The sequence below is a fragment of the Sus scrofa genome, chromosome 9 (assembly GCF_000003025.6).
Source record: "Sus scrofa isolate TJ Tabasco breed Duroc chromosome 9, Sscrofa11.1, whole genome shotgun sequence".
NCBI lineage: Eukaryota > Metazoa > Chordata > Mammalia > Artiodactyla > Suidae > Sus > Sus scrofa.
The window spans coordinates 45,828,713-45,843,178 of record NC_010451.4 but is presented as its reverse complement, the minus strand read 5'-3'; the positions used below and the strand labels follow the sequence as shown (position 1 = coordinate 45,843,178).

Sequence of the window (14,466 nt, the reverse complement as noted above, 5' to 3'; positions counted from 1 at the left end):
AGGTAACTAAGGAAATAGAATTAAAGGACTGGAACAACACAATCAACCAACTAGATCTAACAGACATGAAACCCAACAGCAGAGGATTCCCCTTCTCAAGTGCACATGGGAATTCTCCAGGAACAGAACACATGTTAAGTCACAAATTAAGTCTCAATAGATAACATACAAAGTAACTTCTCAGACCACAGGCAAGTTATAAATAACATAAAGAAAACTGAAAATTTTGTGGTAATTAAATAGTACTTTTTTTTTTTTTTTTTTTTTTTTTTTGCCTTTTTGCTATTTCTTGGGCCGCTCCCACAGCATATGGAGGTTCCCAGGCTAGGGGTCGAATTGGAGCTGTAGCCCCCAGCCTATGCCAGAGCCACAGCAACTCGGGATCCGAGCCGCATCTGCGGCCTACACCACAGCTCACGGCAATGCCGGATCATTAACCCACTGAGCAAGGGCAGGGATCGAACCCGCAACCTCATGGTTCCTAGTCGGATTTGTTAACCACTGCGCCACGACGGGAACTCCTAAATAGTACTTTCTTAACCCATGGGACAAAGAAGAAATCACAAGGCAAATTAGAAAATACTTAAGAGAGAAATGAAAACAAAAATACAACATTCCCAAATCTATATAGGACACAACAAAAGCTCAGAAGGAATTTATAGCTATAAACATTTACATTAAAAAAGAAGAAAGGGGAGTTGCGGGTTCGGTCCCTGCCCTTGCTCAGTGGGTTAACGATCCGGCGTTGCCGTGAGTTGTGGTGTAGGTTGCAGACGTGGCTCAGATCCCACGTTGCTGTGGCTGTGGTGTAGGCCAGTGGCTACAGCTCCGATTTGACCCCTAGCCTGGGAACCTCCATATGCCGCAGGAGCGGCCCAAAGAAATGACAAAAAAAAAAAAAAAAAAAAGAAGAAGAAAGATCTCAAACAATCTGACTTTATAACCTGAGGAACTAGAAAAAGAGGAACAAACCAAACTCAAAGTTGGTGGAAGGAAGGAAATAATAAAGATTAGAGCAGAGATAAAGAGAATTAAAAAAAATTAGAGAAAAACAATAAAACCAGAAGTTGGTTCTTCAAAAAGATTAACAAAATTGAAAAACCTTTAGCCTCCTGTCTAAGAAAAAGAGAAAAGACTCAACTACAATCAGAAACGAAAGTGTGGGGGGGGGGACAAATTAAAAAAAAAAAAGAAAATGGGAGAGTTCATGTTGTGGCACCGTGGGTTAAGGATCCAGTGTTGCCGCAGCTGCGACGTAGGACAGATCAGATCCTGCTCAGATTAGATCCCTGGCCTAGGAATTTCCATATGCTACGGCTGTGGCAAAAAAAAAAAAAAAGAAAGAAATGGTGAGTACATTACTACCAATTCTATAGAAGTGAAAAGGAGCAGGAAGTGCTAGGAACAGTTGTATGCCAACAAACTGGATACCTGGATAAAATGGACAAATTCCTAGAAACACAAAACCTACCAAGACTGAAGAAGTAGAATATTTATAAGACCTGTAATTAGTAAGGATATTGAATCAGTAATCAAAATTTTTAAAAATCAGGAGTTCCCATCATGGCTCAGTGCTTAACGAACCCAACTAGGAACCATGAGGTTGTGGGTTCGATCCCTGGCCTTGCCCAGTGGGTTAAGGATCTGGCATCACTGTGAGCTGTGGTGTAGGTTGCAGATGTGGCTCAGATCTGGTGTTGTTGTGGCTGTGGTATAGGCCAGCAGCTATAGCTCTGATTCAACCCCCTAGCCTGGGAACCTCCATATGCCACAGGTGCGGCCCTAAAAAGACAAAAAAAAATTTAAAAACTAAAATATACATAACATGAAATTTACCATTTTAACTTTTTTTTAGGGCCACACCTGCGGCATATGGAAGTTTCAGGCTAGGGGTCAAATCAGAGCTGCAGCTACTGGCCTACACCACAGCCACAGTGCCAGGTCTGAGCCACATCTGCAACCTACACCACAGCTCACGGCAAGGCCAGACCATTAACCAACTGAGCAAGGCCAGGGATTGAACCTTCATCTTCATGGATACTAGTCGGGTTCTTAACCTACTGAATCACAACCGGAACTCGCCATTTTAACCTCTTCTAAGTGTACAATTCAGTAGCCATAAGTACATTCACGCCTTGTGCAACTATCAACACTACCCAGCTTCAGAACTTTTTCATCATCCCCACTTGGAACTCTGCACTCATTAAACAATAATTCCTTCTTCCCCCTCCCTCAGTCCCCAGTAACTTCTATTTTCTGTCTATGAATTTGCCTGGTCTAGGCACCACGGAAGTTGAATCATAACAAAATTTATCCTTTTGTACCTGGTTTACTTCACTTAGCATAATGTTTTTAAGGTTCATCCATGTTGCAGAAGGTGTATTTCCTTTTTATTTAAAAAGATTTTTTTATGTATGTATATATTTATTCTTTTTATGGCCACCTCAAGGCATATGGAGTTCCTGGGCCAGGGATCACATCTGAGCCAAAGTTGCAACCTATGCTGCAGCTGTGGCAACACTGGATCCTTAACATATTGGGCTGGGCCAGGGATCAAAGCTGCATCCTGATGTTCCAGAGATGCCATTGATCCCATTGCACCACAGCAGGAACTCCTAAAACTTTATTTTGGCCACACTCTTGGCATATGGAAGTTCTTGGGCTAGGGATCAAATCAGAGCCACAGCTGAGGCAATGCTGGATCCTTAACCTACTGTGCCACATCAGGAACTCCTCAAAATATTTATTTTTAAACACAAAAGATCTGAAGCAAAGATTCAACAGTTAATGGTGGATACACAGGTGTTTGTGCTGTTTTCTCTACTGTGGATTTAAAGATTTCCTTTAAAAAAAACCCATACTTGAATAAACAAATAGAACCTAGTCAAAAGTTTTTGCACAGCAAAGGAGACTATCAACAAAATAAAAAAACCTACAGACTAAAATAAAATATTTGCAAATGATGTGACCAACAAGGGTTTAATTTCTAAAATATACAAACAAGTCATACAGCTCAATATAAAAAAAAAAAATCCAATCAAAAAATGGGCAGAAACCTAAGTAGACATTTCTCCAAAGACATGCAGATGGCCAACAAGCACGTGAAAAGATGCTTAATTAACATCAATAGTTATTAGAAGAATGCAAATCAAAACTACAATGAAGTTATCACCTCACACTGGTCAGAATAGCCATCATCAAAAGTCTACAAATTATAAATACTAAGGATGGTGTGGAGAAAAGGCAACCCTCCTACATTGTTAGTGGGAATATAAATTGGTGCAGCCACTGTGCGAACAGTATGGAGATTCCTTAAAAAACTAAAAGTAGAGGAGTTCCCTAGTGGCTTAGTGGTTGGGGACTTAGCACTGTCACTGTGTGGCTCAGGTTGCTGCTGTGGCTTGGGTTTGATCCCTGGCCCAGGAATTAACGCATATCACAGGTGTGGCCAAACAAAACAAAGTGAAACCTAAAAACAGTTACCATATGATCCAGCAGTCCCACTCCTGGGCATATATCTGAAGAAATGAAAACTCTAATTCAAAAAGACACATGCACCCCAATGTTCACAGCAGCACTATTTAGAATATCCAAGATTTGGAAAGAGCCTAAGTGTCCATCAGCAGAGGAATGGATACTGAAGTGGTATATAAATACAGTGGAATATTACTCAGCCATAGAAAAGAATAAAATATGTGATTTGCAGCAACATGGATAGGCCTAGTGATTATCAAGCTAAGAGAAATAAATCAGATAAAAACAAATATCATTTATATGTGGAATCTAAAAAAATGACACAGATGAACTGAGACTCACAGACATGGAAAACAAACTTATGAGTTCCTGTTGTGGCTCAGCAGTAACAAAACTGACTAGTATCCATGAGGACTTGGGTTTGATCCCTGGCCTCACTCAGTGGGTTAAGGATCTGGCATTGCCTTGGGCTGTGGTATAGGTCGAAGACATAGCTCGGATCCGGTGTTGCTGTGGTTGTGGCTGTGGCTGGCAACTACAGCTCTGATTCAACCCCTAGCCTGAGAACTTCCATATGCCGCAGGTGTGGCCCTAAAAACACACACGCACAAAAATTATCGTTACCAAAGGCGAAAGGGGAGTGGGGTAGGAATAAATTAGGACAACCTTGTAAGTCAACTATACTTCAAAAAATCATATTTGAAGGAATGAAATAGACATACAACATTCACTCAGTCAAGTTTATTGAATCTATTGTGTGCTCGGCACTGTCCTAGGCAGTAAAATGAGAAAAATCACAAAACAAGGTATCAACAAGGGAAAAATATATTTTGCACTCTACTGGTTTGCACTCTTTTCCTTGTTGCTTTTCAAAAGTGTTCTTAGCTTGTTTTGGGATACGTGGTCTCCCTCCTTTTTCCATGTCCCCTAAGGTTTCTGGCACTGTCCAGTTATGAGCCACTATGACCATCCCCTAAAGAACTGAGGGTGGGATAGGAAGCTTCCTGCCGAGGGGCCAGTCCAGGGCTGCTCAGGGCTGGGATCCCAAGCGGTGGGAGAGACATCGTGAGTGGGAAACCATCAACCCCGGGGGCTCAGGGCACTCACAGTGAATCATGAAAAGGCCAGACTTGGGAAAGTCACGGATGGGGCCCTGGAGCCCTTGCTCACCCCCTCCTCAGGAGTTGTGCTTAAAGTGCTAACACTAAGAAAACAATGCATAGCTACACATGGTCCTGGATGCACCAGACTTCTCACCTCCCACTCTTCTCCTGACTTGTGCTAACACCAGGCGCTGGCACCCCTGGCGTCAGGTCAGTGGGGAGTCTAGTGCCCCAGTGGAGAAGTGGAGCGGGTCCAAGGCATAACTCGATACCCAAGAAGAGGCGGGGGTCGAGGGGGCAGCGAGGTATGCCGCAGAAGGGACTGCTGTGTGCTTGGCCAGTGCCCCCAGCTGGGGACTGGTTCTCTACAGCTAGCAGGGTCTTACATTCTCCCTGAGGGAACAAAGCTGCATAGCATGGAAAGGAAATCCAAGACGTGCAGGGTCCTCCCAACCAGGCGTGCTCCATGCCTGCTGTACAAAGTGCTGAGGTGTGGGGCACAGCAGACCCAAGCCAGCAGAGCCAGGCCACACCTAGATGCTGAATGACCTCAGGCACACCTGGACTAAGCACTCAGTCCGCCTGGGCACAGGCAATCATGCAGGCCCCCAACGGGAGCTGGGGCAAGGGCTTAGGTCCAGCTAAGAGCCTCGCCAAGGATACCTGTGCTCCAGAGGGCAAGCAAAAGTGGCAGTGGCATGGCCTCTTTCCGTCGGCAATGTGGCCAGGCAGAGGATGCCTTGGAGGAGGATGGGGAGGGTGCCCAGGGGCCAAGGAGGAGCTGGTCTCAGCCTCAGCTCAGAGCCAGATCTCATCACTGCTCACACTGGACACCCGATAAATGTAGCCCAGCATCGGGAGACGGATGAAACCTGCGGGGTCGGAGATGCCAGGAGACTCAGTAACCCTCGTTCCTTAGAAGCTGTGTGATAGCTCTCTTTTCTCGGGGACTCAGAGGCCTCTGGCACAAGCGAAAGGGCTGAGAAGCAGAGGAGGAGGGCAGTAGGCCCGTTTCTCGTACCTCGGCTGGTAAGCAGACCTCCAGGCTCTGGGTCCAGCAGTTCTGGCCGGCTGTTGTTCTGTGCAGTCTGCTGGTCCACTGGCTTCCCTGTAGGGATGGCAAAGTGGGTGGCGCCCGGGATCAGGCACACACCCGTGGGGCCTAGCCCCACCTAAGGCCCAAGGTCTCTCTTTTGCTCAGAAGCAGCTCCTAAGATAAAACAGGGGCAAACAGAGGGCCCTGGTGATACCTCTGGAATCCGGAGTGAGGTCGTTGAGCTGCAGGTTGGACGGGAGGGACATGTTCTCCCGGGGCAGACGCACGTTGTTGAGTTTCAGGTTGTTGGAGTCGCTACAGGGCAGACAAAGGCTTGGGTGTGCCCTGGCACCAGAGGGCACAGATTCCAGCTTTGGAGCCCATTCCAGAACTACCAGAAAGCACAGGTTCCCAGCTGCCCCCATGCTGCATCTCCATTTGGCCCATCCACCCAGGCCCAGGAAATTACCTAGAGATCAGAGATGGGCGCCGGGACGGGCCTGAGGACAAAGAAACCACGCCACTGTCTCAGTGTGCTCACCTGCTCTGGGCCCTGCCCCCTCAGGCCACGAGTTGCCAGATTTGCCCAGACTGGGTTCCCAGTGCCCTGCCCTGCTACCTGGGCTGCACGTGGTCTAAACCGTGGCCGTACCCAGGAAGACCTGGCCTACCGCTGAAGAGACATTCTCCCCAGCTCCACTTGCTGCTGGGCCCTGGCCACTCCCCCCACCCCACCCCCCAACCTCGCCTCTGCTCCCCCAGGCCCCCTCTGCCCCTGCTTCGCTTTGGCCCTACCTTTGGTCTTCTTCTCTTTCCTGCAGACCAGGCAGGCCACCAAGGTGCTGAACCCCACCAGTGTGCCCAGGGCAAGTCCTCCAGCCACAACGATGCCCAGCAGTGGCACTTCCACCCGGGTGGCCAGGAGCCCTGCAGGTCATCCTCTGGTTAGGTTCCAAGTGGGCAAGGCCCCCAACTCTGAGATGCTACAGGTCACTACTCCATGCTTGCCCAAGATGGCCAGGGACAGCTTTCACAAGACCCACCCAAGGGCAACAAGTCTTTTCATTTCTGTACTGTGATCCCACACCCACCCGAGGCTTTGCTGGGCTTATTGCTGGCAGTGCTCACCCGGGGCTGGAAGCGAGGCACTGGTGACACCCACATCATTGGTGGCTACCACCGAGAGGTTGTGTGGCAGGCTTCGGAGCTGCAGCTGCACAGTGTGGTTGGTGAGCCAGGGGTAGTTCTGGGCATCCAGCACCAGGAAGTCAGAGGCGTTGACAGTCACCGGCCCATCCTGGTCGATCCAGGTCACATTGGCAGGCGGGTTGGCACGCACCAGGGCAAAAAGTACGACCAGGAGGCCTGGGCCCTGAGCTTCTTGGTACTTGGCCCCAACCTGGGCAATCTCCGGCTTAACTGGTGCAAAGCAGAGACCAGTATGTACCTACCACAGCCCCTCCCACTCCTTGCCCTTTCTTCCCCAACTCAGAAGGGACCTAGGGGCCCGGACCTCTCCTTAGAGCAGACCGGGAAACAGGATGGCTGGGTCTGCCAGAGAGGCAGCGTTTTGTATAAACAAAGATGAAGAGTATAAATACCAGAACCAAAATGTCCAATTTGAATCCTGGCGCTGCTGCTCCCCAGCGGCAGGACCTTTGGGCACATTGGTTAACATCTCTGTGTCTCAGGTTTTTTCACTTGTAAAATGGAGACAGCAACAGTCATTATCTTGTAGGATTATAGTGAGGACAAAGTGAGTTAACGTTTGCAAAGTACTTAAGTGTTTGTTAAATGTCCTTTGGGGAGTTCCTCTGTGGCTCAGCGGGTTGAGGACCTGGCGTTGTCACGGCAGTAGCTCGGGTCACTGCTGTGGTGCATCTGGAACTTTCGGTAACTTCCACATGCTGCGGGTGTGGCTAATAAATAAATAAATATCCTATTGGACCAACCTGCCTGGCGGCTGCTGGGACTCCCTAAGCAGAGAACATCTCTCTCTGTCCACTCAGAGGCACTCACATTGTACATTGAGGATGACGGAAGCGTTGGCTGACCGGCCACTGCTTGGGTCCTGCAGGGAGCAGTTGAGCTCATGCTGAGCCCTCTGGGCAGTGACAGTGAAAGTGCTGGTGCCTCCGGAGAAGGCCTTCCCACCCACGCTCAGTAGTCTCGAGGAGCTGGCCTCCTGTAGCTGTCCATCCAGGTACCAGGCCAATCGGGGGGTGCCAGGCCCCCCTGCCACCCGGCAGGTGAAGGCATGGCGTTCATTCTCTCGAAGTGCCCGCTCAGCCCAGGTCTGACCATCAATTTGTGGCGCCAACTCCCCCCAACCTGGAACACAGGGGGTCCTAGGGAGGGCTGGTGGAAGGTTGGTACTGTTCTGAAACCAGGATGAGGGAGGTCCAGTTACAGAGGGACAGCAAGCCAAGAGACAGAACACCTGGGTTCTCTCACCAGGACTGGCTGGACCTTGGGGAACCCAGCTCTGGTGCCTGGGGCCTGCAGTGGGTACCCAAACCGAAGGTGCAGGCAAGGTGGGGAGAGAGGGAGACTTGACCCCAAAAATGCACGGCCAAAGGATGAAAGGGGTGTACCTGGGCTCAGAAGGGCTGGCAGGAGCAGCAGTGTGTGCGGGAGGGTTGCTGGCCCGGGAAGCAGCGCCATGGTGGCCCCTGTGTGGGCCCCAGGCTGCCGAGAGAAGGGGGCGGGCCTCGATGTTAGTAGCCAGGTGAGAGCAGGCAAGCTTAGTAACTCCTCCATGAAATTACTCCCCAGAAACAAAAATAAACCATGCACGCTAACACACAAGTAGACCGACCCACAGCGGTTGACGGCAAGGAAGGAAATGGCCAAGCCCAAAGATCCAAACCCAGCTGGCACGTACCTGTTCACCCTGCGGGCGCAGAACTAACCACTTACTCCAAGGGACAAACAAGCACGCGCTCGCAGGTACACAGAAACAACTAACAATGGTGCAGCCTGCACAAGGAGCTCACACACATATGCGCGCGCGCACACACACACACACGCGCACACACTAGCGTACACGTATCCCGTCCTTCTCCCGACTCTGGCTCTTTCCTGCCCAATCCCCTCTCCCATCTACACCCTCTTTTCCCCCTTTCCCCATCCTCCGGATTTGGGCCGCAGAGGAGGGGATCCGAGAGGCGGGGGAGTCGCAAAGCATCCCCGCCCGCGCCCCGCCTTTCTGGGCGGCTCACCTGGTTCCCTCCTCGAGCGCAGCCAGAGCGACTGCTCAGGTCTGATGTACACCGCAGTCCGCCGCAGGGGCCGAGGCTGCGCCAGGCGGGGCCAATCGATGCCCAACCTCCGCCCGACGTCCCCCTCCCCCGGCGGGAGCTCTGGGACCACCCCCCCGCGCGTCGTGGGCGCGCGCAGAAAATTCCTGAGTGCGTTCCCTGCAGAGGCGGTGGGCGGACGGAGACACTGGCGGGGTTGGGGAAGCCGGCAGCTTTATTGGTTGCAGGTGCCCCTCCCACCCTCCCCCGCCCGCCAGCGGCTCAGCGCCCGTTGAGCTCCCCGCGCAGCTGCCCCATCATGTCTGCTAGCATGCGGTTGCACAGAGCCGCGTACGGGTTGAGCAGCACCAGCTGGCGCCGGGCGAACTCGCTGCCCAGCCGCGCCGCTCGCTCAAAGTCCTCGCGGGCGTCGTCGTCCCGGCCCTGCAGCCGCGCCACGAGCCCGCGCTGCACGAACCCCTGGCGGGCGGCGCGGCCCCGGCCGCCGCTCAGCGCCAGCGCGCGCTCCAGGTCTTCCAGGGCTCCTGCGGGACAGACGGGTAGGCAGGGGTCAGGGCGACGGCCAGCACTCCCTCTGACCTAGAGTGGAGGCTCTGGGGCCTGGCCATTTACATCCCGCCTGCACTTGACCCTCAGTATTGTTATTCCCGTTATGCAGATGAATACTGGAAAAGTTGGCAAGATTTGGCCTGGGTTTCACAGCCAATTAGTGGCAGAGCTGGGACTAAAGTCCAGATCTCTTGAGAGATGGTGCTTATTTTCCACCATCTGATACATCAAAGCAAGAGGTTGCTGGGAGGATTTCGGATGGTCACTATGTTAAGAATCTGGCCGAGGAGTTCTCGTTGAGGCTCAGTGGTTAACGAATCCGACTAGGAACCCTGAGGTTGAGGGTTCAATCCCTGGCCTCACTCAGTGGGTTAAGGATCCGGCGATGCCGTGAGCTGTGGTGTAGGTCGCAGACGTGGCTCGGATCCTGCGTTGCTGTGGCTCTGACATAGACTGGTGGCTACAGCTCTGATTGGACCCATAACCTGAGAACCTCCATATGCCGCGGGTGCAGCTCTAGAAAAGACAAAAAAAAAAAAAAAAAAAAAAAGAGAGAGAGAATCTGGCCTACTGCCCAGGAACATAACAGGCAGTTTATTCCATAGATGTGTTATTAACATCTACCTTGTACCAGGTGACTGACTCTGAACCCCAGAGTTCAAAAACACTGGAATTAACTTTCTTATATATAAAGCCCATTTCTCCAACGTTTGAAGACGTCTCTTTACATTGCATGTCTTAAACCTGCTTCTCCCAACTGTTCTCTACTGAGTGCCTCTCCTCAGTCTTTTTTTTTTTTTTTTTTTGCTTTTTAGGGCAGTGCACCTGCGGTATATGGAGGTTCTCAGACTAGGGGTCTAATTGGAGCTGCAGCTGCAGGCCTAGCCACAGCAATGCAGGAGCTGAGCTGCGTCTGACCTACACCACAGCTCACTGCAAGGCCAGGTCCTTAACCCACTGAGCGAGGCCAGGGATTGAACCCACATCCTCCTGGATACTATTCGGATTTGTTGCTGCTGCGCCACAATGGGAACTCCTTCTCCTCATTCTTTGTTTCCGTGATCTTCATTATTTTGTATCTGATTTCTGGAAGGCGGTCTTGGGAGCTGGCCTGCTGTATTTTTTTTTTTTTTTTTAATCATCCAATATTTGGCTGAGGCATCACAGCTCTGAACAGTAACCTCAGGCAGCCAGCTGTATCCACTGTAGGGGCCACTGGAGCATTTCTGCAGGTCTCTGCTTCAGTTCACTCACGTTCTCTAGTCTAAAGAGCCTGTCAGGGCAGGACACTTGGGGAGTGCCAGCAGCATCCTACAGCAAGGCTGATCTTCCTTGTGCTGTCTCTTGTGAGTTTTGGTTCCTGGAACCCAGCAGGGACTCTGCTCTCCACCCCACTTGGTGGATTGAAAAACTAATCACAGCATTCCTTGGCTTTCCTCAGAGGAGCTGGTCAGGAGGAATTGAAAGCTTCCTCCAGGCAGAATCGCCTCTGATGCTCTCCAGGGTTTTAGTCCGCAGGTTGTCCCCAGTGGCCTTTATGGCCCTGCTCTGCCAAAGCCAGGTGGTAGACAGGCCTGGGGAAAGGGCCCTCTGGGCTTCCCCCATGTGTCCAGAATGGAGTCCAAACTCCCCAGCCTGGAATTCCTGGCCCAAGGAATACCACCTAATGGTCTACTAGTTCCCTCCTAGGCTTCTGTGGTTTACACTGTTGCATCAGCCTTCTCTCTGGTCCCTACCATGGCCCTCTCTGTCTGTCCCACTGTCCCTCCTTCAACCAGAGCAACCTGAGTGTAGTAAGTTGGATCCAGTCACTCTACAGGGGAAGCCCTTTAGTGATTCCCCGTGGTTTCAAGACAAAGTCCAATCTTGGCCGGATGGTCTCAGTTCTTAACTCTCCGGCCCTTGTTTAGGTCTCCAGGCTCTGGAGGGCTCCATCCTTCCACTGCCTCCTTTTCCAGCCAGACTGGAGGTCTGAAGCTCCCTGTACCTGTCCATGCCTTCTGGACTTTGCAGGCTGTGCCTGCTTCCATTCCCTGCCCTCCATCCAGCTGACTCCTCCTCATCCTTCCAAACTCACCCCTCAGGAACAGATCCCATGCCGAACCCTCTCAGCTTGTTATGCTGCTATTATATTTATGCGTCTGTCCTACCCTCTAGGCCGGGAGCTCTTTGAGAAGCAGTATCTCATGGGGATTAAGAGCACACGTCTGGAGCCCTGTCACCTGGTCCATATCCCAGCGCTGCCACTTCTCAGCTGTGTGGGTAGAAAGCTACTTAACCTCCACGCTTCAGTGTCTTCATCTGTAAAATGGAGGTAGTAGGAGTTTCCGTCGTGGCTCAGTGGAAATGAATCTGACTAGTATCCATGAGGATGCAGGTTCAATCCCTGGCCTGCCTCAGTGGGTTAAGGATCCAGTGCTGCTGTGAGCTGTGGTGTAGGTCACAGACTTGGCTTGAAACTGGCATTGCTGTGGCTATGGTGTAGGCCAGCAGCTGCAGCTCTGATTCAACCGCTAGCCTGGAAACTTCCTTATGCCGTGATGACTGCCCTAAAAAGACCAAAAAAAAAAAAAAAAAAGGAGTTCCCGTCGTGGTGCAGTGGTTAACGAATCCGACTAGGAACCATGAGGTTGCGGGTTCGGTCCCTGCCCTTGCTCAGTGGGTTGACGATCTGGCGTTGCCGTGAGCTGTGGTGTCGGTTGCAGATGCTGCTCGGATCCCGCGTTGCTGTGGCTCTGGCATAGGCCGGTGGCTACAGCTCCGATTCGACCCCTAGCCTGGGAACCTCCATATGCCGCGGGAGTGGCCCAAGAAACAGCAGCAACAACAACAACATAAAAAAAAAAAAAGGAGGTAACAAAAGCACATACCTTTTGGGGTTGTTGTGAATGACTATACCTCACTGGTAAAGTGCTTAGTGCCTGGCACATGGTTATTGCTATAAGCAGCATATTCCTCAGCACCTAGCCCACAGCTGCAATACTAGGCTCTCATTAAATGTTTCTTAAATAAATAAATGGAATGCAGTCTCTCAATAGTTCACAAAATCCCTAAGAGCTTAGCAGGGCCTGTGGTATATCTCCTAAAGGTAGGAATGTATGTTCCAGAAGGGCCTAGTGACTTCCCATGCCCTGTGTCCAAGCCCCACGGCCATGACATCTCTGGCCTGTGCCCTCCAGGGTCCCTTCTTCACAGGCCTCAGGGACTCTCCTCACCTGCCACATCTCCCTGGAGTCGCCGGGCCTGGGCTCGGTTGTTGTAGGCTGAAGCCCTCTCAGGCAGTAGGTTGATGGCTTGACCAAACCTCTCCAGGGCTGTACTGAGGTCACCAGCTTCTGCTGCTATCACCCCCTGCAGCTCCAGGGCCTTGGACTGCTCCAGCTGTGCTCGAGGGAAAACTCCATCTGTACCAGGGAGGGAACCAGGAGGGGACGGGTGTGCAGTTGGGAGCAAGAAGCAAAAGCCAGCTCAGGCTTTGGAAACCTGGGATGCAAGCCAGGGCTGACTGGGCTGGGCTGGAAGTCACAGCAGGAGTCAGAAGCAGTGTTCAGGGCAGGGCAAACTGAGGTCACCAAGGCTAAGAGTTAGCACTGCTTAATTCCCAAGGGTCCTGGGAGAGGGGCCTTGGTTGTCTCCCCGTTGCCAAGAGAATGAAACCCAAACTCCTTATCCTGTAGCTCAAGGTTACACAGCCAGCAAGTTGCACAGCTTGGATTTTAACCCAGGTCTTTCTGGCTCCTTGGTCTGTCCCCATTTTGCACTTGCTCCACTGCTTCCAACAGGAAGGCCACCTGACATACCCGGATCACAAAAACCACGATCCACTTCCCGTGTTTCCCTTAGCTTTTCAGCCTGAAGTCAGAAAGGCCTAGGTTTCAGTTCTTTAGAAACAAAGGGCCTCAAACGCTCCTGATGAGGACAGCAGTTCCCCTAAGGGACTGGCAGAAAAGCCTGTGAGCGCACTCTGGCAGGATTAGCTTGGCGTGTAAGAGTGTGTGACACTGAATGCTTGCTTAGTTTGGAGGCATTTAGCTGAGCCGCCCCTGCCCTGTGTCTGCCTCCTGTGCTGTTTTAGGGTGATGTACTCTCTATGACAAGGACGTGGGAGCTTCACATTCGCCGCCCCCCCCCTACCACGCTGGCACAGTTAAGCTTGGATCATGGGGGTGAACTGAGTGCTAAGTTCAGAGGTGTGGGGTTGAGGGAAAACCCTGGCTTCTTCCTCTTGGGACGGTGACTCTGGCCAAGCCCCCACCGGTGCACTGAGTCTCGGCCAACCTCCGATTCCAATCACAATTATCATCAGAGGGGCACGGAACAAGGGGTCTTGTAAGACCGCCTTTCTCTGTCACTTCAGTGAAGCAGGCCAGCCTGTGTGCAGAGTTATCCTCCCAGGCTAAATACTCACCTTCATCTACTTCCTTCTGTGCTTCCTGTCCTGGGTCCAATCCAATGATGTCTCCAAATGGGGAGTCCGGGTTGAAGATGGCCTGCAACACCGCCTGGTCATTCGGAGTCCCCATGGTGCGCAACTCCCAAATCTGCAAAGGTGGCTCACAATGAGAGGGTGGAAGGGGTGAGGGCCGAGCTTCTTATCAGCTGATCTGGAGGGAGGAGGTCTGTTTGAGGACCATCCCCCTTGAGGAGGAGCGTAAACTGGCTGGGGTGTAAACTCAACCCCTTTTAGCCTGGGGCTAGTGACCTGGCTTGGTAGAGTATTTACAAATATTTCTCAACTGCTTCCCTGCCCCCACCCCAGTCCTAGGGATAAAACAGAGTAAATAAATCCAATTTCAGCTTCAAGGTGGAACAGAGCAGAGAGAGGGTGCTGTCCAGGTTCTCCCTGAAATGCCTTCATTTTATTATATTCATGGATTGGGAGAAAACTGTTATAAGCCAACGCGTGACTGCCCAAGGATGAAGACGGGGTATATGAAGTAAGGGAACGCCTCCTTTGTCCTCTTGGCCCCTTGCTCATATCCAGAGTTAACTAGGTCCTGAATATGCATCACTGATGAGTAAGGGAAGAAAATACACCTAGGAG

At 51.3% G+C, this 14,466-nt stretch overlaps 2 protein-coding genes across 10 annotated transcripts; both read right to left on the bottom strand.

The window, feature by feature from the left end:
- On the bottom strand, positions 4,201 to 8,982 carry TMEM25 (transmembrane protein 25). 8 transcript variants are annotated; one of them, XM_021062917.1, is made up of 9 exons: positions 8,835 to 8,982; positions 8,208 to 8,301; positions 7,633 to 7,944; positions 6,742 to 7,032; positions 6,409 to 6,540; positions 6,083 to 6,113; positions 5,828 to 5,928; positions 5,599 to 5,685; positions 4,201 to 5,449 (listed from the first exon to the last, which is right to left on the bottom strand). In XM_021062917.1, the coding sequence occupies exons 2-9, from the start codon at positions 8,275 to 8,277 to the stop codon at positions 5,376 to 5,378; spliced, it is 1,098 nt and encodes a 365-aa protein (XP_020918576.1). In that variant the 5' UTR covers positions 8,278 to 8,301; positions 8,835 to 8,982; the 3' UTR covers positions 4,201 to 5,375. The 8 variants fall into 8 exon arrangements, with proteins under 8 accessions (XP_020918576.1, XP_013844976.1, XP_020918580.1 ...); XM_013989522.2 differs by having other exon boundaries at positions 5,828 to 5,958; positions 8,835 to 8,866; XM_021062921.1 differs by lacking the exon at positions 7,633 to 7,944 and having other exon boundaries at positions 8,835 to 8,947.
- Positions 4,201 to 14,165, bottom strand: TTC36 (tetratricopeptide repeat domain 36). 2 transcript variants are annotated; one of them, XM_021062923.1, is made up of 10 exons: positions 13,831 to 14,165; positions 12,638 to 12,826; positions 7,633 to 9,397; positions 7,215 to 7,532; positions 6,742 to 7,032; positions 6,409 to 6,540; positions 6,083 to 6,113; positions 5,828 to 5,928; positions 5,599 to 5,685; positions 4,201 to 5,449 (listed from the first exon to the last, which is right to left on the bottom strand). In XM_021062923.1, exons 1-3 carry the CDS (start codon positions 13,943 to 13,945, stop codon positions 9,135 to 9,137), a joined length of 567 nt encoding a protein of 188 aa, XP_020918582.1. In that variant the 5' UTR covers positions 13,946 to 14,165; the 3' UTR covers positions 4,201 to 5,449; positions 5,599 to 5,685; positions 5,828 to 5,928; positions 6,083 to 6,113; positions 6,409 to 6,540; positions 6,742 to 7,032; positions 7,215 to 7,532; positions 7,633 to 9,134. The 2 variants fall into 2 exon arrangements, with proteins under 2 accessions (XP_020918582.1, XP_020918581.1); XM_021062922.1 differs by lacking the exon at positions 7,215 to 7,532.

Excerpts from the sequence above, each read along its gene's own strand:
- TMEM25 (XM_013989518.2), bottom strand. The coding sequence starts at position 8,373 with ATGGAGGAGTTACTAAGCTTGCCTGCTCTCACCTGGCTACTAACATCG. Across the intron at positions 5,959-6,082 it reads CGCCCATCTCTGATCTCTAG|GGCACACCCAAGCCTTTGTC; the intron begins GTAATTTCCTGG and ends CTCTGGTGCCAG. Across the intron at positions 5,450-5,598 it reads AGGTCTGCTTACCAGCCGAG|GTTTCATCCGTCTCCCGATG; the intron begins GTACGAGAAACG and ends CCGACCCCGCAG.
- TTC36 (XM_021062923.1), bottom strand. The coding sequence starts at position 13,945 with ATGGGGACTCCGAATGACCAGGCGGTGTTGCAGGCCATCTTCAACCCG. Across the intron at positions 12,827-13,830 it reads ACAGAAGGAAGTAGATGAAG|ATGGAGTTTTCCCTCGAGCA; the intron begins GTGAGTATTTAG and ends TCCCTGGTACAG. Across the intron at positions 9,398-12,637 it reads ACTCCAGGGAGATGTGGCAG|GAGCCCTGGAAGACCTGGAG; the intron begins GTGAGGAGAGTC and ends TCTGTCCCGCAG.